Consider the following 23935-nt stretch of genomic DNA (forward strand, 5'->3'; position numbering starts at 1 on the left):
CGTGGTGGCATATCCTCCTCCCCCTCCCTCTCTCACCTGAGTGACGGTGAACGTGGTGGCATATCCTCCTCCCCCCCCTCTCTCTCTCACCTGAGTGACGGTGAACGTGGTGGCATATCCTCCTCCCCCTCCCACCTGAGTGACGGTGAACGTGGTGGCATATCCTCCTCCCCCTCCCCTCTCTCTCCCCCCCTCTCTCTCACCTGAGTGACGGTGAACGTGGTGGCATATCCTCCTCCCCCTCACCCCCTCGGTGGTTGCTGTCAGTCCCTGGCTCCCTCGTTGCGTCGTAGCCGTTCATGACCAGGGCCGAGAAGTCCTGGCTGTTGACCCGAAGGTCTGCGTTCTCTCGCATCAGGCAGTCCACCTGACGAAACATGGAAGGTCAAGGTCAAGGTCAAGGTCAAGTCGGTCGTCACCACAGGAGACGAACGATAAAAACTGCCGTAAGCTGACAAAACGCCATTTTCAAAAAATCATTTTGACGCCAGAATTTTTTCTTTGTTAAATCGAAAGCCTGACCAGTTACCCTACTTGGGTGAAAAAATCAAAGTGAAACTGTGACTAGTTTTTCAATAAATTAGAATTCAAATTTCGGAAGTACTCTATTTTTAAATGGTTACGCTGACAAAAAACCTCCTTTTAACAGACAGTGACACACAAACGTACCCGCTTCTCCAAGTCCATCTTCGCCTGCACCAGATGTTTGATGGTAGCCTCGGACGCCGCCAGAGCCCGCCTCACTTCCAGCAGTTCCTCCGAGGAGACCGGGGCCTCCGTGCGCTTGTCACTCACGCTCTGTGCCCAGGGAAACACACACACCAGACAAAGACACAGTGTTAGTTTTAGCAAGACTTTTACAGCACATATGATGCAATTAGGTCAAAAACATTTCAACAAAAGAAGAAAGAAAAACATGACTCATTTTCTTTGTTTTAGTTTTTAGTAAGAGTTTCACGGCACTTGCAACACAATAAGGTCATATGAGTGCCGAAGATTAGAGGTGTTACAAGAGAGTAACAAACACAAAAAAAAGGAGGAGAGATAAGGACGATAGATGTTTGATAGGAAAGAAGAAGCAAACCACTCCAGAGCACCTACCAATCACCCACTCCCCATACAAGAATTCAACTCTGCTCTCCAAACCGTGACACTCGGGGGATAAATAAAGTTATAAAATGAAAGTGTCATTATCCCTGGGCCGCAAAATGTCAATCAAAACCCGTTATGTAATTCTAAATTCAACAACAAATACTATATTTTAAAAAATCATGCACAAACAAGGGTTCCTTGCAGAAACCAATCACAATGCCAACATGTACACATGAACAGTCAAACCTGCCCTAACCACCAACTGTCCAAGACAATCACCTGTACAAACGACCACTTCACCCCCCCCCACCCCCATCCCACCCCTTGCCTATATTATTTACATATTTATATATTTTATATAATATAGAGAGATATAGATATATATGTATATATATCTATAGAGATAAATATGTATATATCTAACTATAGATACCGCCTATCGATATAGATGTAAATATATGTATATATATGTGAGTCAGCGTGGCGAAATCAGGCGCTTGTCAAAAAAATGAAATTGAAGAAAAAGCCACTTTTTTGCCAGTATTGCCAGTTTGGAAATTTTTATAGAATTTTTGTTTTTTGGCTTAACACCCTTTATGTCCATATGAAAACACTTTCATGTGAATTTTACTGAAAAACGTTTATTAAAGGCACAAAATATGTAAATTTTTAGTTTTCAAGGCCTCTCGAGCATTTGAAGTTACCAAACTTTGGCGGCCATTTTCTCGCTAATTTTACCTCTAAAACCAGGCAACCCCACCTCACTCAATCGCAAATATCTCGACATGTTCTCAAGATAAATGGGTAATTCTTTCATCGAAAGCAAGGCAAATGAACAAGCTTTAAAGTGACACCAATAAATGCACATGCCCAAAAATAGACGAGCACCTGTTTCCACCACTATATATATATATTATAATGGATGGCATTGTCTAAGACGTCCACCTGCCTAGGACAACCACTTTAGTCCTTGACAATGAGTGGCTGCTTTGGACAGTTTCGACCATATTTACCAAAAACATAAAACACACAAATGACAGAAGTGCAGGAACCACAAACAATGCATGCAGATTCAATATATGAAAAATTCTAAAAAATACTATAAGAATATTAGTGAGACGGGCCTGAAAGTGGGAGAGTTAGACACAGCACACTGCACACTGGTCACACAGCACAATATGAGAGAACACACATAACACATCATTCGTAAGAACACACACATCACTGGGAGAACACACACATAACACATCAGTTGTAAGAGAACACACACATCACACATCAGTCTTGAGAACACACACATCATTCATAAGAACACACACAAAACGCATCAGTTGTAAAAGAACAAACACATAACACATCAGTTGTAAAAGAACACACACATAACACATCAGTTGTAAGAGAACACACACATCATTCATAAGAACACACACATCATTCATAAGAACACACACATCACCCGTGCGTTGTGAGCCGTGTCAGTTGTCAGTTCCCACCATAGACATGTCGCTGTACAACATCCAAGACTGGACACTTATGAAGTATTTCTAGTTCACCACCGAGCGCATTATTTGACTATTTACAACTAACTGACGGGTATGAAAGGGAAAAGTTATGTGAGCACTCGACTATAGAGAGACTTGTTTGGATTGGTCAACACTTTGCTGTCACATCTTGCAGATCGGCGGTGTTTACCACCCTGTTTCTTGGGATTTTCCCCAAAATACCTTTGCCTTTGATAGCAAGAGTTTTACAATAGTGCGGTGAAAAATGCACGGCGCAACTTTTTGTGAAATATCCTTACCTATCGAACACAGATTCTCCAACTTTTACACAATGACTTATATCAATTTGTCTTAACAGGTGAATATTTTTTCAAACCCCTGCACACTGTATTCTAGAAAATTCCTGAATAAATACTAATAAAAAATCCCAGTCAATGGTTTCTACAGAGTTTTTAAAGTTTACAGCTAGGGCAATATCGCTTTTAAAAGCAAGTCTGTCATTTTTTTCGAATCGCAATAGTATGCTTATTGAACGTATGTTTAGCGAACCTTTAGTGCAAAAAAAGTCTTCATTATAAAATATTTTTTGTAAGAAGTTTTGCCATTAAAAAGTGTCATTGGCGAGCTGTGACATAACATATATGCATACAAAAATGTGTGTGAGAAGTGCTATGAACAATCACATTTTCCGCTTGATGGAGATTTATAGTATTTTATATAAATTTACGAAGAAAAGTTCTTTAATCGAGCCTCAATCGTTGTGAAAAAATATAATTAAGTTAAGACAAATTGGTACAAACACTGGCGTGCAAAGTATGGGTTACATTGATTAACCCGTTAAAAGAGATATTTGAGGATAAGTTGTGCCACGAAGTTTTGACCGCAGTATAAATGAGCCTTGTGACTGCAGTGTTAAATTTCGCATCCATGGTGCGCAGCAGCGCAATTCAGTTTTTGTAGAGGGCAAAGAGTGGCCGCCATGACAATGCCTGGTCAAAGATATTGGACATGTAATTCACATCTACTTTAGTTTTAGTAAAGGTTTTACGGCGCTCGAAACTGCATAAGGTCATATGAGTGCCAGAAGATTAGAGGTGTTACAAGAGCGTAACAAACATAAAAAAGAAGAAGGGGAGATAAGGATGATAGATGTTTGATAGGAAACAAGAAGCAAACCACACCAGAGCACCCGCCAACCACCCACATTCACATCTATGGTTGGTTCGCACAAGTTGCATATCACAAAGGCAAACATTGGTTATCATTATTTAGGGAAAGGAGTGGGCAGAAGGGTGGGGGTGGGTGGGGAGTGGGGGGGGGTGAGAGAGAGAGAGAGAGAGAGAGGGGGTGAGAGAGAGAGAGGGAGGGAGGGGGTGACACAAGACCTTCTGAGATGCAGTCTAAGGCAAGGCAACATGATCATGGTTACATTCCACCACGGAGAGAAAGAAAGTAGGAGACAGCCCATCCACAGGGAGAGAGAGAGCAGCCTTATTCTGATGGAGAGAAAGAAAGTAAAAGACAGACCTGTTCCCTGGGAGGGATAGAAAATGAGAAAGGATTATTTCCGGGGAGAGAAAGAAAGTAAAAGCAACACCAGAGAGAGAGAGAGAAAGAGAGAGAAAGAAAGAGAGTGAGAGAGTGAGAGAGAGTGAGAGACAGATAGACAGACAGAGAGAGAGAGAAAGAGGGAGAGAGAGAGAGAGAGAATCAGAGAGAGAGAGAGAGAGAATCAGAGAGAGAAAGAGAGAGAGAGAAAGAGAGAGAAAGAAAGAGAGAAGAGAGAGAGATCTCAGTTTAGTTTTAGTAAGAGTTTTACGGCACTTGCAACACCATGAGGTCATATAAGTACTGAAGAATAGATGTGTTACAAGAGAGTAGCATACACAAAAAAGGAGGGGAGATAAGGACCGATGGCTTGATAGGAAATAAGGAGCAAACCACACCAGAGCACCCGCCAACCACCCACGCTCACCTCAGTGAAGGAAATCATGGAGCAGGGCGTGTTCGAACGCTTGGCCTTGAGCAGACCCTGCAGTGGATCAGTAGCGACTCATCAAACACACACACCAACGCATACACACACACACACCTGGCTCAGCAGAACACACCAGCTCACACACACACACGCCACACATGTACGCATTCATCCGCACTCACTTACACCCACATGGGTAGCAAGGCCATAAAATGAGTCGCTTTGTCTCACTCTGGTCTTTTGAGATATCGGGGGGGAAAAAACCCCTTCATTTTCTCAAAACTGTGCGGCATTTTTCAAGTGGCCATAGAGACACAGAGGGCACATCTGAATAGAATCACCATCAGCTCCAACATGACCTGACACATTTACATTGGGATGTATCAAACAAGTGACCATACAGACACAGGGGGCACATCTGAATAGAATCACCATCAGCTCCAATAGAACCTGACACATTTACATTGGGATGTATCAAAGACAGACGACATCAACAAAAACAACAAACATGACATAGCTTTAATGAAACCCAAAAACCCAGCGGTGGTTTCTCACGGTGAAGCACACATTCATACACTGTGTGTTCAGCAAGACTAGCTCATGGAGTCTAGTGGTCGACTCACATACATACACCGTGTGTTCAGCAAGACTAGTTCATGGAGTCTAGTGGTCGACTCACATACATGCACCGTGTGTTCAGCAAGACTAGTTCATGGAGTCTAGTGGTCGACTCACATACATACACACACCGTGTGTTCAGCAAGACTAGTTCATGGAGTCTAGTGGTCGACTCACATACATACACACACCGTGTATTCAGCAAGACTAGTTCATGGAGTCTAGTGGTCGACTCACATACATACACCCGGTATTCAGCAAGACTAGCTCATGGAGTCTAGTGGTCGACTCACATACATACACCCGGTATTCAGCAAGACTAGCTCATGGAGTCTAGTGGTCGACTCACATACATACACCGTGTGTTCAGCAAGACTAGTTCATGGAGTCTAGTGGTCGACTCACATACACACACCGTGTGTTCAGCAAGACTAGTTCATGGAGTCTAGTGGTCGACTCACATACATTCACCCGGTATTCAGCAAGACTAGCTCATGGAGTCTAGTGGTCGACTCACATACATACACCGTGTGTTCAGCAAGACTAGTTCATGGTGTCTAGTGGTCGACTCACATACACACACCGTGTGTTCAGCAAGACTAGTGCATGGAAGCTAGTGGTCGACTCACATACACACACCGTGTGTTCAGCAAGACTAGTTCATGGAGTCTAGTGGTCGACTCACATACATACATACACCGTGTGTTCAGCAAGACTAGTTCATGGAGTCTAGTGGTCGACTCTGGACAAATATTCCACACTTACAGACTTCAACATAAGTGAGGCGTGCTGACAAAATGAGTTACTTCTCACAATCCACAAATGGAGATATTGGCCAAAAGATCGACACTAGGGTCAAATTTGTAGATTTTCTATTGATGCCATATTCTTTCAGTATAACATGCTCTTTATAATTTCATATTTTTATAAATTATAAAAGCTTCACCTATGAGTGTGATGTATCTATTTCTATAGGGCTCGAATCCGAGAAATAACTCATTTTGTCAGAATGTTTCATTTAAGTTAAGAACCATCTTGAGAGACAGCCCTGATTTTTTTAATCTGAAAAAAAAAGACAGCAAGGAATGTTTCAAATTTTTTTTCTCTGAAAGTGTTAACGGGTTACCAGTGCGTACTGCAGAGCTTCTTAAAGGGGCAAAACCACCACGTGCAGCAGAGAAATCCTCAGGGAATTTTAGCCATATTTGCAAGTGGTCCTTAGCTCATGTTGAAGTCTGTATCATTATGTAGGTACAATTTTTACAAAAATGAAACAGAATTTTCTCTGCACTGACAATTTTGCTGTGTGGGTTTGTGTTGTTAGCGATCCAGCAGCATCTGAGCGTCAACTCTTCTGCATGATGCCATTGTGTACTAGCTGCATGTCTGATCTAATTGTTGTCTTGAGGAGTAGAGGCAGTTAGATGTGTGGGGTAGCTTGGGAAGAAAACATCCCCTCAAATCAGTTAGTTTTCCACAGAAGAACACATGATGTTCCACTGACTCTGGGTTTAGAACATTTGAACAGCTTGGTGACTATACATCTTTTTTTTTTCCTTTTACATTGTAAGTAAAACGTCGTGATATACTCATCTAACACACGCACGTGCTACTTGTGAGGAAAAAAACTCTCGACAACCGACCAAAAGCTTCATGCAGTCTCATCATCATCATCATCATCATCATCCAGTGCCAGATCGCGACAGACATCAGCGATCACGGTTCTCCATTCATCCCTTTGCTCGGATGCTCTTAAAAAAGCTACATTTCCCTGATCTTTCCCCGTTACCCATTTGTTTAGGCTCCGTAAGTAGGTTGCTCTGGGCCTACCCCTGCCTCGCTTGCCTTCGATTTTGCAAATAAGAGCAAGACGTTCAAGACCTTACTTTATATCTATTCAGGTGTCCCAAGACGTTGAAGACTTTACTTTCTGTCTATTCAGGTGTCCCAAGACGTTGAAGACCTTACTTTCTGTCTATTCAGGTGTCCCAAAAACTGCATTTGTCGTTTCCTGATTGTTTTCCACAGTGAGTGTCCCACGTGGGCTTCATCAAGCACTACCTCATTTGACTTCTTTTCCTTCCACTTATGGAGTCTACATTCATGAATTCCACTCAAATGAGAAAGGTTGGGGGAAGTGGGAAGATGAATTAAAAACGCTTTAAAAATCGTTCCTTTATTCCATTCCTCACCAGATCAAACTCCAGTGCCAGTCTTGCTGAACAACAGGGAAAAGCAAACATGAAGTAGCTGAACAGCTCGAGGTTCACTGACACTGACGCTGCGAGGGAATTGGCACAGGACGTGACCTCATGAGGTGGTCAATAGGACACGTGGGTGCCTTAGACAGAGGAGGGAGGTGGTCAATTGGACAGGTGGTTGCCTTAGACAGGTGACGCTAAAGAACTTTCCACTTAATAATAATAGATAGCATTTATATAGCGCAAATCCCTGCTAAACAGCAAGCTCTATGCACTTCACAATCTATACTATTACCCCGGCAGACCTGAGAGCATTCTGAAACAACCTCAACTTCCTGGGAAGCGTACAGTGCAAGCAGCCATTTACAGGCACAAAAACACTAACATACTGGCAAGATCTTTCACTGTCTATGGCCAGGTACCCATTCCCACCTGGGTGAAATGAGGAAAATTTGTGTAAAGTGCCTTTCCCAAGGACACAACGTCGGGCCCGCGGCTCGAACCCCCGAACCTGCAACCTCACGATTACGAGTACTGTAGCCTGACCGCTAGACCGACGGCACACTTCACTAGAATCAAGAGCCTGTAAGCCACTCCTACTCAAGGTCATTTCTCGCAAACAGTGACAGTGAAGCTGGAGCTGAACACTTTTGTGGAAGTGAGATTTTGAGTACAATAAAAAAATAAATATTTTGACCAAGTTAAAAAAAAAGGAAAGCATACAGAAATAGAAATGAAGCAAATGATAATAATAATAATATATGACATTTATACTGCGCTATGAGCGCTTCACAGAAACAATAGCAACGCATAAACAAGACGTGTTCTGACTCAAATAATATACATATACACAAATATATATATGTATATCTCATTAACTCATCCAGGACGTAATTTCTTCCCACAGTTAAAACCATTTGGACGTAATCAATGTGCAACCCCGTGAACCAGTTTGAGGGTAGGGAAATACAACACAGAAGACCCAGCCAAACAGTCCACAAACCAAAAGATTACATTTTAGAAAGCTTTCCCCTCACAATTTAGATATTCACCGATGTTCCCAAATCAACTGGAAAAGAATTACGAAACAAACAACCCAGTTCAAAGTGCCGACATAATTATCGTCGCCACGTCCAAATGTGTAGCCCAGAAATTACTGATACATTGGCCACATTACGACCTCCGTGCTTTCTTATCGTATCTCCATTTTTAATAACAATGAAAACAGTTCATACCAAAGAGTGAGCTTAAGAAGTCATATTTTCACTGTAAAAAAAAAAATGGAGATACCACAAGAAAGCACTGAGGTCACGATACGTCCCAGAAGAGTTAATCTAAAAAACAGAAACGACTTTAGCCGATATGTGAATGACTTTAGCCAACATGTGAACGACTTTAGCGTCATGTGAACGACTTTAACGTCATGCGAACGACTTTAGCCGACACGTGAACGGCTTTAGCCGACAGGTGAATGACTTTAGCCGACATGTGAACGCCATTAGCCGACATGTGAACCATTCCAACCCGACATATTCCCCCTGTCCCTCTCACCTCGGCTGTGATGTCGGGCCGTGTCTCTTCCCGCACACTTTTAATACTCTGCGTGTCAATACTGCTGTAGTCTTCGTCCGACGCTACGCTGTCATACAGCGGCTCGTCGTCGCTCATCATGCTCAGGTGCTGCGAGCCGCGGCCAAGCTTGTCTGAAAGTGGAAAAAAAACATGACAATGACAATGACAATATTCATTTCGCAGGGAGAAATTTGTCTTGGTCGTCAACAATGGCAGTAGATGTGACAAAGGTTAGGTGCACTCACGAATACGCACAACAAGACAGGACATTAGTAAATACATGTCTCACGTGCTGAAACAACCAGCTCCGTAAAACATTCTCTCTCTTTCTCTCTATTTCATTTGTAGCACTGTGTGTTCAGTAACCTCACTGCAGTTGGTACGAATGAATTTCTATATCTGTCTGTTCTTGCTTCTTTTTGCTTTTTTGGAAATGTATCGTAAGTAACAGAGCTCCAAAAAAAGCAGAGCCGATGTTTTTTTTAGTTAGTTTTAGTAAGGTTTTACGGAGATCACAACTGCATAAGGTCATATGAGCGCCAAGGGGTGAATGTAAACAGAGAAGTCCAAACGGGGAATCAGGCTCACTCTGCTCACCTCTCTAGCCTCAACAGCACAAAGTCTGCTTAGACTATCAAGGCACCCCGGAAATAGCAGGTCAAAAGAGAGTGACAAACATACAAAAGAAGTAGAGGAAAATGACGATAGTAAAGATGAGGACAGAAAAAGCAGCAGTTCCCCCTATGTTGTTCCGGCACAGTATGAGCATGACATTGACAAATCAGCCCATTTACAATTCTATGGTGCATAAGAACATGTTAATATCCCCCCTTTAGGAATGGCCTAAAGACAACTTCAGTCAGTAGCACTGCCCGGGGGGGGGGGAAAGAAATGATAGTTTGGTTTTAGTAAGCGTTTTACGGCACTTGCAACACAATAAGGTCATATAAGTGCCAAAGATTAGAGGTGTTACAAGAGAGTAACAAACACAAAAAAGAAGGAGGGGAGATAAAGACCACAGATGTTGGATAGAAAAGAAGAAGCAAACCACACCAGAGCACCCGCCAACCACCCAGACTAGTAAGTGTTTTACCAAACTTGCAACATGTAAATGCTGAAGATCAGAGGTGTTACAAGAGAGTAACGTACACAAAAAAATGAAGAAGAAGAAGAGATAAGGACAAGAAATATAAGAAAGGAAAGCTGAAGCAAACCACAGCAGAGTAGCTGCGAACCATCCAGGCAGGGAAAGACTTACCGGGGTCTTTGGGTGTCTGTACGGGGGAGGGGAGGGAAAGACTTACCGGGGTCTTTGGGCGTCTGTACGGGGGAGGGGAGGGAAAGACTTACCGGGGTCTTTGGGTGTCTGTACGGGGGAGGGGAGGGAAAGACTTACCGGGGTCTTTGGGCGTCTGTACGGGGGAGGGGAGGGAAAGACTTACCGGGGTCTTTGGGCGTCTGTACGGGGGAGGGGAGGGAAAGACTTACCGGGGTCTTTGTCTGTACGGGGGAGGGCAAGACTTACCGGGGTCTTTGGGCGTCTGTACGGGGGAGGGAAAGCCGACCTGCCTGCGTCGTGCGTCGTGCAGAATGTCCACCACCAGGGTGGCAAACTCTCGGGCGTTGAAGCGGGCAAGTTTTTGGCGGCCCTGGGAAGGAACAGATTTAGTTAAAGTAAGCGTTTTTACAGTACCTGCGACATGATTAGGAGCAAACCATGCATGAACCTCCATCTGTCAAAGACAACCATTTTTCTCTTCACCAAAGGGTGATAATCTTGGACAATTTCGACGGTATATAGAAATAACAAAATTGTGGACAAGATCTAGGAACTCATAACTGCAGTGTCTTCCAACAATGCTTTTGTCCAAAAAAAAAATTTAAGGAGAAGGAAAAAAACGAAAGGGGGTGGGTGTGTAGATTACTTTATGCAACTTAATTGGAACGGTACAGAGAAGATAAGCATGGCCCCTATGCAAGGATGACACACATTTTCCAGCTGAAGGACGGCACTCTTGACGTCCAGTGAATCAGAAGAGAAAAGTTTGAAATTTATGGCACTTGCAACACAAAAAGGTCATATAAGTGCCAAAGATTAGAGGTGTTACAAGAGAGTAACAAACACAAAAAAGGAGGAGAGATCAGGAACGATAGATGTTTGATAGGAAAGGAGGAGCAAACCACACCAAAGCACCCGCCAACCACCCACCCAGTGAATCAGAAGAGTAAAGTCCATAAGCACACTAAGCATTTACCTGATTGCGTGTTGTGGAAAGTTCTGGATTGACGGGCAGATGTGGGACTGTGAGCCTCTCGCTCAGGACTGATGTGTGGTCGTGGGTCGACAGCCAGACTGTGGGGATAACACACAAACATTTACACATCTGTGAGCAAACAAAAGTACCTGTCGCTTGGTTTTAGTAAGAGTTTTACGGCACTTGCAACACAATAAGGTCATATAAGTGCCCAAGATTTGAAGTGTTACTAGACAGTAACAAATACACAAAAAAAAGAAAGGAGAAGAGATAAGGATGATAGATGTTTGATAGGAAAAGAGAAAACGATACCAGAACACCAGCCAACCACCCACAAAAAAGACAGTTCATAGACAGAACTAATGTGTCATTCAACAGGAAACAAATGCTGAGAATAGAAACTGTTCTTTTTACCTCCTGTTAACGATAATTTGTAAATAGCGGGGTTTATTTGGTGATGGAATTTCAAAAATATGGGTTTTTTCAAAACCGGTTTCAGTAAAAGTAACAGAAATGTGGCATCCCTAATAATAATAATAATAATAATAATAATAATAATAATGGATTGCATCTATATAGCGCATATCCACTTATGCAATGCTCTATGTGCTTAACATGATACATATTATGGATTTACAAATCAATTTTAAAGGCACATAGTGTTACATACTCGTGCACACACATACTCACGCACGCACCACACACACATACACACATACGTACATATGCACATACAACCTCACAACGATCTACAGCTTGGATAGATTCTGTCTAATCGAAATACGATGAAAATAGAAATGCTTTTAGTTTCTTCTTAAAAATGTCTAGATTTTCTGCTTCTCTGATAGTTTTTGGAAGCCTATTCCAAACAAATGGGGCAAAATATGAAAAAGAGCGTTGGCCATAATTATGATTTGTAATTTATTTTAGGCTTAACAAGGGTTGTTTTGTCACTTGAGGATCTGAGCGTTCTAGGAGGCACATCCCTGCAAAAGTTTTCGAGTCAGTATGTCGAGTTTTTTTTTTATAGTAGAGGGTCTCACGGCGCTCGCAACCGCATAAGGTCATATGAGCGCCAGAAGATTAGAGGTGTTACAAGAGAGTAACAAACATAAAAAAGAAGAAGGGGAGATAAGGACGATAGATGTTTGATAGGAAAGAAAAAGCAGACCACACCAGAGCACCCGCCAACCACCCGCAGTATGTCGTTTGAGTACCCCCAGACAAAACAAAAGCCCAAGAAACAAAAACCCCAATCTCAAAATGTTTGGGTTTTCTGATGAAGCAGTTGTCGCTAGAAGATTACCACTTTGCAGTCACACAGCCAGCAGTACAAAATACCCCATCTGGTCACCCAGCCAGGAGAGTGACTGCAACGGACTTCTCGGAGCTGGCGCAGAACTGACCAGAACGGATAATCTTTACCGGCGCATTAATGCGTCAAGTAACTGCGAAGTGTTAAGTAAAATCAGCCCCACAACGTACTTGAATCGTTTTCTCGTCGGTCGACCTCGTCGTACACATCCATGGCCAGCTCCTCAAACAAGTGGTCCGCCAACTGAGGACACAGGGAAACTTTTAGTTTTAGTAACAGTTTTACGGCACTTGCAACACAATCAGGTCATATAAGTGCCGAAGATTAGATTTTTAGTTTTTGTTAGAGCCTTCCGGCACTTGCAACACAATAAGGTCATGTAAGTGCCGGAGATTAGATTTTTAGTTTTAGTAAGAGTTTTACAGCACTCGCAACACAATAACGTCATATAACAGCCGACGATAAGAGGTGTTACAAGAGAGTAACAAACATACAAAAGAAGGAGAGATCAGGACAATAGATGTTTGACAGGAAATAAGGAACAGAGCACCCACATCCGCCTTCTTTGAAAGAAGCACAAAAGTGAGCAGCATCAATGTTGTGAAGCAAACAAAGGTACAAACAAAGGTACAAAGGTACAAACAAAGGTACAAACAAAGGTACAAACAAAGGTACAAACAAAGGTACAAACAAAGGTACAAACAAGAGAGGCTCCACTTACTAATTGCAGCTTTTTCTTGGCTTGTTTGGCCAGTTCTGAGAGATCAGCGTTGCTGGAGAGTGAAAAACAAACACAACAGTCAGGCTCATGTTCTTGTCAAATAGTTGGGGTTTTTTTGTTTTTCTTATTAAGGTTTTACGGCGCTCGCAACAGCATAAGGTCATATGAGCGCCAAGGGGTGGATGTCAACAGAGAAGTCCAAACGGGGAATCAGGCTTACTCTGCTCACCTCTCTAGCTTCAACAGCACAAAATCTGCTTCGACTATCAAGGAACCCCGGAAATAGTGGGCCACAAGAGTGCGACAAACATACGAAAGAAGTAGAGGAAAAATGACGATAGTAAGGATGAAGAAAGAAAAAGCAGCAGTTCCCCCTATGTTGTTCCGGCACAGTATGAGCATGACATTGATAAATCAGCCCATTTACAATTATTATTATTATCATCATTATTATCCACATCATAGCATCAATTACTCATTTTGATTTATTTTAAGTCCTTTGAACTATGGGGTGCCTCAGGGATGTGAAAGTGTCATTTAAACATCAAAAACAAAGTTTTCTAAAGCCACCTGATCGTCTATGATTATAAAGTCAATTGAATATGCATTAAAAAGAAGAGGACCGAAAACTAAACAGAAATAGCATTTATTTTTTGACAAACCTGTCCCTTTCTAAGAAAATGAATTGCAGATATCTCACGAACCCAAGTATTGGTATAATTATCAGACAAGAAAAGCCTTGATATTTACTATACTAAACAGTATTTAAAATTATTTTTTAGTAAGAGTTTTACGGCACTTGCAACACAATAAGGTCTCATGTGAGTGCTGAAGATCAGAGGTGTTACAAGAGAGGAACAAACACAAAATAGAAGGAGGGGAGATAAGGACGATAGATGTTTGATAGGAAAGAAGGAGCAAACCACATCAGAGCACCCGCCAACCACCGACACTGAAAAGTATGTTCTAAATTTTGGCGCGAGTCTTTCGGCACTTGCAACACAATTAGGTCATATGCATGTCGGTACGAAATAGCCTGAGGTCCCAACAACACAGTCGCTCTCCACCTACTTGTCTCCCAGTTCTGGAATCTTGAAATGCTGACCCGTCCTGTGATCTGCAGAGACAAGAACAGAGACCTGAATCAGGAAAACTGAGCATCTTCCAAAACTTGGGGTCGTTATAGTTTGAGTAAAGATAGTTTTAGTAAGGGTTGTATGGCACTTGTAACACAATAAGGTCATTAAACAGCTGAAGATTAGAGGCGTTACAAGAGAGTAACAAACACACACAAAAAAGGAGAGATAAGGACAATAGATGTTTCATGGGAAAGAAGGAGCAAACCACACCAGAGCACCCGTCAACCGCCCACAGTTTGAGTAAAGAGATGCACAACAGCACAATAACCGTCATTTAGTGCAGGGAAAAAAACAAGACAGACAAACAGACAGAAACAACGGAATCATATTCTTACCAACAAACAGATAGTCACATAGTTCTCTAATTTACTTTTTTGTTCGTTTTGGTAAGAGTGTTACAGCACTTGCAACACTTGAACTCCCGTGCACACTACTGGTAACCATAGGAAGCAAAACATCTGATGTTTAGTTTTAGTAGAGGTTTTACGGCGCTCGAAACTGCATATGGTCATATGAGCGCCAGAAGATTAGGTGTTACAAGAGAGTAACAAACATACAAAAGAAGAAGGGGAGATAAGGACGATAGATGTTTGACCGGAAAGAAGAAGCAAACCACACCAGAGCACCCACCAACAACCCACAAAACATCTGAACACATGACTTGATCCTTTTCACTTCATTTTCAATCTAACTGGCCTATGAAATTAAGTTTTTAAAATTTTAGTAAGTGTTTTACGGCACTTGCAACACAATAAGGTTATAGAAGTGCTGAAGATTAGAAGTGTTACAAAAGAGTAACAAACACAAAAAAGAAGGAGGAGAGATCAGGACGATAGATGTTTGATAGGAAAGAAGGTGCAAACCACACCAGAGCACCCGCCAACCACCCACACAGGACAAAGAAGCACCCGCCAACCACCCACACAAACAAAGAAAGACCTCCGACAATACCAACGGGAGAACAAAAACGACAAACTCGTACGACAGGTAAAGGAAGATCTCGGACAACACGTAGAAAGACCTCCGACAACACCAACGGGAGAACAAAAACGACAAACTCGTACGACAGGTAAAGGAAGATCTCGGACAACACGTAGAAAGACCTCCGACAACACCATAGGGAGAACAAAAACGACAAACTCGTACGACAGGTACAGGACGACCTCGGACAACACGTAGAAAGACCCCCCGAGAGGCCCACTGACCAGGCTTCCTGCCACAGATGTAGAAGGTGAGTCTGTCCGTCAGCTCGTATTGCAACTCTACCAGCCTGTCCGCCAGGTCAGGAAAACCCTCCACTCTGTCGAGACAAACGTTTCACATCGTTATACACAGAGGCTCTTGTTGTTAACACTGTTGTAGTTGTTGTTGATGTTGTTGTTGTTGCTGTTGTTGTTGTTGCCGATACAAACGTTTCTCATCGTTATACACAGACTCTTGTTGTTAAGACTGTTGTTGTTGTTGTTGTTGTTGTTGTTGTTGGTGTTGTAGTTGTTGTTGTTGCTGTTGTTGTTGTTGTAGTTGTAGTTGTTGTTGTTGTAGTTGTTGTTGTTGTTGCCAATACAAACGTATCTCATCATTACACAAAGACTCTTGTTGTTAAGTCTGTTCTTGTTGCTGTTACTGTTGTTGTTGTTGTTGTTGTTGTTTCAGACTTGCCAACTTCTGCAAAACCCACTCAGCGACACTAACATTATAATTCCAGATAACTTATTCCTACAAACAAAAATACTTCAATGGGACTGGTTTTGGCATATAGTGTATGTTATAAGGCTCTCAAATTCCTGATTATCGAATCCGGGACAATCCCAGGAGAATCGGGACAGCTGACAAGCCTGTGGAGAGCTTTCATGCTGTCAGTTCAGTTCACCTTGTCAAGCATGTATGTAAATCTGCAGTCTCCTCTAATGATCAAAGTATAAGCCACGCACAATTACCTGTATTATAATTTACAAAATTAAAGACATTGATAAAAACTGGTAGCCTTTAAAGAACTTTTTTCTTGCTTGTCAATTTTGTAGAAAGCATCGTTTCATTCATTATCCCACAGGTATCAATAAAAGCATCAGCGCACATTTTTTTTGTGCCAAGCAGATGTGAAAATAAATGTAGCAGCGACACATTGTCTTCATCAACTAAAACTAAACAGCGACACATTGTCTTCATCAACTAAAACTATACAAACTTACAATGGTGACCTACGACTCACCCCCCCCCCCCCCACCCAAAACAGTAAAAATTATATTTCTGACAGAAAGCAGACGCAAAGAAAAACCGCAAAGCAAGTCAATGGGACCACAGAAGTACACCACAGTCAGGTTTGTTTTCGGAAGAGTTTTACAGCACTTGCGACCCAAATAGGTTATATAAGTGCTGAAGATTCCATGTGTTTCGAGGGAGTAACCAACACAAAAAAAATGAGGAGAGATCAGGACGACAGACGTTTGATGGAAAAGAAGGAGCAAACCACACAAGAGCACCCGTCATCCACCCACCGCCCAAAATTAGAGGTGATACAAGAGAGTAGGATCCAAAAAAAAAAGAAAGAGGAAGGAGAGATAAATATGACAGAGACCGGAATAAGAGAACTGACACTTCAGACTATCCAGATCATTTTTCCCCACACCACTACACAAAAAATCCCGGCCCACAGCGGCCACTCACTTGGCGTAGTCGTACGGCGTGCGTCCGTTGGCGTCCTTGGCCCCGGGGTCGGCGCCGTAGACACAGAGCAGCTCCACCTGCACGTTCTGGCCCGCCTGTGCAGCCACGTGGATCGGGCTGTTACCCTTTTCCTGGACACACCGACAGTTTTACGTTATATAGAGTCTTGTCATCACAGTCCATAACAGCAAAGCCAAGCAAGCAGAAGAGTTCTTTTGATTTGGTAAGACGTTTTTTGGGGGTTTTTTGGGGGGATGGGTTGTAAGAGTTTTACGACACTTGCAACACAATAAGGTCATATAAGTGCCCAAGATTAGAGGTGTTACAAGAGAGTAACACTGTGCCACCACGTCCAAACATGGACACTACACAAGAGTCATCGAAATAAAATATGGGATGCCTACGAAAAACTTTGAGCATCACAAGAAGAGACAGGGTGAGAAACGAGATAGTCAGAGAACAAGTTGGCTCGTTTTTTTAGTAAGAGTTTTACAGCACTTGCAACACAATAAGGTCATGCAAGTGCCAAAGATTAGAAGTGTTACAAGAGAGTTGACAAACACAAAAAAGAAGTAGAAAAGATCAGGATGATAGATGTTCAATAGGAAAGAAGGAGCAAATCACACTAGAGCAGCCGCCAACCACCCTCTTGACTTCCTGATTGGATACAAAAATGAATGAGATCGTTTCAACAAAGATTACTTTTCATTCACACCTCCACACATAACATTTTTGTCCCACATTCTCTCGACTTACCCTGTGAAAGTAGTTTGGATCTGCGCCCTTGGACAAGAGACGAAGACAGGTCTCTACGTTATTTGTTCGAACACTTGAGTGGAGCTCCTGGGAACAAACAAACAAAAAAATGGCTTCCAAGTTAGAGATCTTTTACCCACCCACCAGCGTATGTTTTAGTAATCAACAAACAAAACATAACTTTGTTTTAGTAATCCACAAACAAAACATGACAAACAAGTTAGAGATCTTTTACCCACCCACCAGCGTATAATTTAGTAATCAACAAACAAAACATAACAAACAAGTTAGAGAACCTTTACCCACGCACCAGCGTATAATTTAGTAATCAACAAACAAAACATAACAAACAAGTTAGAGAACCTTTACCCACGCACCAGCATATTACGACCTCAATGCTTTCTTGTCGTATCTCCATTTTTAATAAAGCTTAAGCTCACTCTTTGTTATTAATTCTTTCCACTGTTATTAAAAATGAAGATAGGGCACGAAAGCGCTGAGGTTCGATAGGAAAGAAGGAGCAAACCAGACCAGAACACCCACCAACTACCCACATAAAAGACTGTACATCACTTATTGGAAGTTAGAATACATGCTATACTTACTAATAATAATAAATGACATTTATATAGCGCTCAACCCTGATTAAAGTACACAGGATCAGAGCGCTTTACAATACAATACAACGTACAACAGTAACATAAAACGTTGTGTTCCGACCAAAACAAAATCACTCCAAATATTCATCTAATTACTTTAAAAATAGAAACGACTTCAGCTGAAATTTGTTTGAATCAAAATATTTGATCTCTTTTAAAGTACTTGGTAAAGCATTCCAGATCTTGGGGCCTCGGTATTCAAATGCCCTTTCACTCATTGTTTTAAGTCTCATAGATGGTAAAAGAAATTTTTTCTTGTCAGTTGACGACTTACTCTGCTGACATCGTCCAGGGAGCTGGCATCGCTGTCTTTCTGCTTGTTCACAAATGACAGGAACTGGTACTTGGATCGGATGAAGTCGGCTTTGTTGGGACTACAAGCAGACAGACGCAGAAACAGAACATGTTTATAGAAACACATACGCACATCTGAAAATGCTGCCGTAAGCTGACAAAACGCCTTTTTTTTTCATTTTAGTGCCAAAATTTCTTATTTGCTAAATCGAAAGCCTGATCGGTTATCCTACCTGTGTGAAAAAATCAAAGTGAAACTGTGACCGGTTTTTTAATCAATTCGAATTCAAATTTCGGAAGAACTCTATTTTTCAATGGTTGCGCTGACAAAAAACCTATTTTTCTCAAAACTGCTGTGAGTAAAAAAAGTCATTTTGTCAGTTACAGCAGAATGGTGGGGACATACACACAGGCAAGCTAACAGAGCGACCACAGATCTAGACGAAAACTTATTGTAAAAACTCATTACTCAACAGCCCCAAAAAGTTGAATAAAAGACTCCTACCAGAAATGTTATCCTCTCTAAATTCATTTCTTCTAATGTTAAATCCTCCATGACAACACACTTTAAGAAGTAAAAACAGACACTCCAGCTGCCCCCTATAAAGAAGTGGGGAAAAACTGAAATCATTATATGTGGCGTGCATCTTGTCATCCCTTGTGCTGTAATCGTGAGGATGTCTGCTGATGTGTTAGCGTTAATCTAAGGAACGACATGTAGGCTATGTACGCGCGTTCATTCACTTGCGCGTTGTGCTGACATGACGGTTTTGTAAAGCACCTCAAGTTTTACTTTTTCAGGAGTAGTTAATATCATTATTATTATTATTATTATCATTATTATTATTATTATCATCATTATTATCACAATTATGATGATTATTATCAACATTCTTGTTCTTCTTCTTATTATTATTATTATTTCTATTGCAATGACTATCATGATTATGGACATTATTATTACGATTGTTATTATGATTATTATGATTGTTATTATGATTACTACGATGATCATTATCATAACAACATACTGGAGCGGGTCCCTGGGACCTGGTTTCCGTCGGCCATGTTTGTTCTGTGCCGGGTCAAGCATGGTGTGCTCCCAGATGTTGTTTGCTCCATTGCTAGCCAGAATATACACCATCTGAGGGGGAAAATTTAGTTTTAGTAAGAGTTTCACAGCACTTGCAACACAATAAGGTCATAAAGGTGCCGAAGATTAGAGGTGTTACAAGAGGGTCACATACAAAGAAAAGAAGTAGGAGAGATCAGAACGACAGATGTTTGGTAGGAAAGAAGGAGCAAACCACACCAGAGCACCCGCCAACCACCCACTTAGTTTTATTTTTTAATAAGAGTTTTATGACACTTGCAACAGAAAAAGGTCATATAAGTGCCGCAGATTAGAGGTGTTACAAGAGAGTAATAAACACAAAAAAGATGGAGGGGAGATAAAGACGATAGATGTTTGACATGAAAGAAAAAGCAAACCACACCAGAGCACCGGCCAACCACCCACTTAATTTTATGTTTTAATAAGAGTTTTACAACATTGTAACAACACAATTAGATCACAATAAGTGCCGAAGATTAGAGGTGTCATAAGAAAGTAACATACAAAGAAGGTCAAGATTTCAGGAAACCCCCCCAAATCTGGGTTAGCCCGCTTGTCCTTAAAAGCAACCAAATAAAAAAAGACATTCACAGGGGAACTAGGACGAAAAACACAAACAGAAACAGGAAGTCTCGTGAAGAAGTCGTACCGAATGTTGGCTTGGACACCACTGTCCTTTCTTTAGGCTCTTGACCTGCGAGATGTGACGGCCCAAACTGCGATGGACGCTGCAGCACTCGTCGCAAATCAGCACACCCCTGTTGATGGATGCCCAGGTCGGCTCTGGCACCACAAGCACAAAGGGAAAGAAAGAGGAGGAACATTAGTCTTTCTTTTCATAGATGCTTCCAGTGTAGTTCAGCATCAAACATCCCCTGCATCCACTTCAATAGACATTTCCGAGCGAAGATCGGACTGATCAGCCATCTCCACACACACCCCACCCTCCAGTGATGTGAAATCAAGGTCATCTTTGCCAGTGAACGACGAACATCACATTTTTTAAAATGTGTAGATGCTTTAACACCCCCATCAACCAACACAAACTAGACACACCTAATGGATTTGATGAACCTGGCCACAGACAGCGAAAGATCTCGTCCCTTTGTTTGTGATTCAACACTTAATCTGCAGCTAGCTTTGCGTGCTTCCCGAATAGTCAAGAATGTTTCTGAGTGTTCTTCGGTCTGCTGAGGTAATAAAATAGATTGTAAACCCTATAGAGCTTACAATTGATTGGTATATGTCCCTTGCACCAAGGAAATTTCCTCCTTTGTAAGCAACCAATGTTGTCATCAAAGTTTTCAGCATTACAAATTTTTCTTTTTCTCCCCTCTTATCTATTTGCCTACATAAAATAAACACTTAACTGAGAAGAAATAAACGACATAAGCAGTAAACATATATACTATCTGATTATAGAAGAAATAAACGACATAAGCAGTAAACATATATACACTATCTGATTATAGAAGAAATAAACGACATAAGCAGTAAACATATATATACTATCTGATTATAGAAGAAATAAACGACATAAGCAGTAAACATATATATATACTATCTGATTATAGAAGAAATAAACGACATAAGCAGTAAACATATATACTATCTGATTATAGAAGAAATAAACGACATAAGCAGTGAACATATATATATACTATCTGATTATAGAAGAAATAAACGACATAAGCAGTAAACATATATACTATCTGATTATAGAAGAAATAAACGACATAAGCAGTAAACATATATACTATCTGATTATAGAAGAAATAAACGACATAAGCAGTAAACATATATATACTATCTGATTATAGAAGAAATAAACGACATAAGCAGTAAACATATATATACTATCTGATTATAGAAGAAATAAACGACATAAGCAGTAAACATATATATACTATCTGATTATAGAAGAAATAAACGACATAAGCAGTAAACATATATACTATCTGATTATAGAAGAAATAATGCTGTGAGCCATCTGAACCGACAGGCCGTTACTTCGAGCATTTTTTTGGGTCCCTTGCCTTGCCATTTTCTATCAAATTGCCGCCATATAATTAATAGAAAAAGGTGTGCATGATAGTATTAGGTATTACGTACTGTACACGATTATTGTAACACGTTTGCCTAATTTATAATGATTTGTTTAAACTGTAATCAAATTTTTTTTTCTCCAGGTGGAGTGTCAGAGATCCACCGTAACTGTAACTAAAAAAAACCCAAACAAACAAACAAACAAACAAAACTAGCGTGAGGTCACCCACCGGGAGCAAAGCAGTCAGCACACACGTTTTACGCTACTGTTATATGGTATTGCAAAGCACTCAGAGCCTGTGTACTTTAATCGGGGTTGAGCGCTATATCATCTGTCATTATTAGTAACGCTGTGAGCTATGTGAACCAGCGGACATAACTAAGATCTGATCTAAAACAAAACAAAACTAGTGTGAGGTCACTCACCGGGAGCAGAGCAGTCAGCACACACGGGCGGGGGCCGCATGCTGCCCCTGGACATGGTCAGAGCCTTCTTCTGCTCCCCTCGCTTGCCCTTCGACTCCGTGGTGAAGGCTGACAGCAGGGGGAGGGGGGGCCTCAAACCAGAAAAATGATGACGGGCGAAGCCTGCTACAGCTCCACACTAGGTCGCTGTCTCCCTGTGGGTGAGAAGAGAGAAACTATAGAAGTGATCTAATATAATGATTATTACCATTTACACAAACATTCTTGTCTGATTCAACCGAGGAGATACCACACAATAGATTCACTTGAATATCACATGCATTATGTTTCAGAACATCCAGTGTTTAAAATTTTTTTTTAAATCTGGGAAGTACAAACAATATATTATCTATTGAGTTTTTTACACCATTAAAAACCCTCCACACATTCTTATATAAACATATCCCCATTTCTTTTAAATTCAAGCACTTTCTACACTTAAGTAAGAAAAACTGATGGTTGAGCAAAAAGCTAAAATACTTGTAAATTTTATCCAAAAACATCCGTGGTTCCCAGCCACCTGTCTTAAAATACAAAAGACGCAACAACAAAAAACAACATGAAAACCTAACTCCCTTTTCCTCCAGAAGAAAAACACCATATCAATGGCCTCAATGAAATGGGCCTTACAGCAGTCCTAAACTGGCAACTTGTTGGAGAAAAAAGCCTGCAATGAACTGGTTCCACAAAATGTAAATGGCAAGGGAATACTATTATATAAATATAACCAGGAAAAACAGGGAAGTAGAACAAGAATTGGGAAACAGGAAAAAATCAGAGCAATAATGAATCCTTTACTTTAACCCCTAACCTTCAGCCAATTAACAAGTACAATGGACTGCACTTTTAAACTGAACACAGTTAATCAGAAAACAGCGGTAAACCGAAAGAAAATTTTTTTTGTCTACGTTGTTTTTGAGAAAACTATCGATTAGCCGAAATGCTAGAATTTCTTAAAGCGAAAATAAGCATTTCGAGGCTTATATTATATACATTGTCTAATCCGCCACCAGCAATCCTCAAGTAACTCAAATCATCAAGTCAAAACAGAAGAAAGAGACACGAGAACACATTATGTCGACTGGGGCCAGAAAGACTAAGAGTGTACTGCTTGCCTTCGTTATTCACACACATCCAGTAGCAGTGGGTGGACCAAAATTTGGGTGGGGCTTAGGTTGCTTCCACTTCTTTACCACCAAATAGCAAGCAAATTTATTTAAAGCCTTAAACAGTAGGCCTATTAATTGTTCTATAGTCATGGTGAGCTACAGTATTTTGAGATAAAACGAGAAGAGTCACATTTGTCTTCCAGCCTTCTCTTTGTTCTAAGTTTAGATTCTTCTGGATGAAAAGGTTGCCTTAAAAGTGGTTCGATGTGATTTATAACTGTTAAATCTCAGCGGCACAAACACAAACACGCACACACAGCACTTCAAACATATTCCGCCTATCTATAGATCTAGGACGAAAAACACAAACAGAAACAGGAAGTCTCGTGAAGAAGTCGTACCGAATGTTGGCTTGGACACCACTGTCCTTTCTTT

The 23935-nt window shown here is 41.2% G+C and overlaps 1 protein-coding gene and 1 non-coding gene across 5 annotated transcripts in view; one reads left to right on the top strand and one right to left on the bottom strand.

The window, feature by feature from the left end:
• The window catches only part of LOC101860278 (ARF GTPase-activating protein GIT2), a gene marked incomplete in the record, with an annotated part of 39781 nt that overhangs the window by 12345 nt on the left and 3501 nt on the right, over positions 1–23935 (bottom strand). For 2 of the 4 annotated variants that reach the window (XM_013087441.2, XM_013087442.2), the window contains 16 exon segments: positions 204–367; positions 670–798; positions 4570–4626; positions 8943–9094; positions 10489–10612; positions 11219–11316; positions 12704–12776; positions 13255–13306; positions 14326–14371; positions 15599–15693; positions 17058–17188; positions 17814–17900; positions 18747–18846; positions 19798–19910; positions 20530–20663; positions 22353–22546. In XM_013087441.2, coding sequence (XP_012942895.1) covers positions 204–367; positions 670–798; positions 4570–4626; positions 8943–9094; positions 10489–10612; positions 11219–11316; positions 12704–12776; positions 13255–13306; positions 14326–14371; positions 15599–15693; positions 17058–17188; positions 17814–17900; positions 18747–18846; positions 19798–19910; positions 20530–20663; positions 22353–22407 — 1610 coding nt within the window. 4 annotated transcript variants of the gene reach the window in all.
• LOC118478473 lies at positions 10880–10980 on the top strand. The gene has a single exon (XR_004859067.1). It is a non-coding gene; the product is annotated as a U6 spliceosomal RNA (small nuclear RNA).

The sequence above is a fragment of the Aplysia californica genome, unplaced genomic scaffold (genome assembly GCF_000002075.1).
Source record: "Aplysia californica isolate F4 #8 unplaced genomic scaffold, AplCal3.0 scaffold00588, whole genome shotgun sequence".
Classification (NCBI taxonomy): Eukaryota; Metazoa; Mollusca; class Gastropoda; order Aplysiida; family Aplysiidae; genus Aplysia; species Aplysia californica.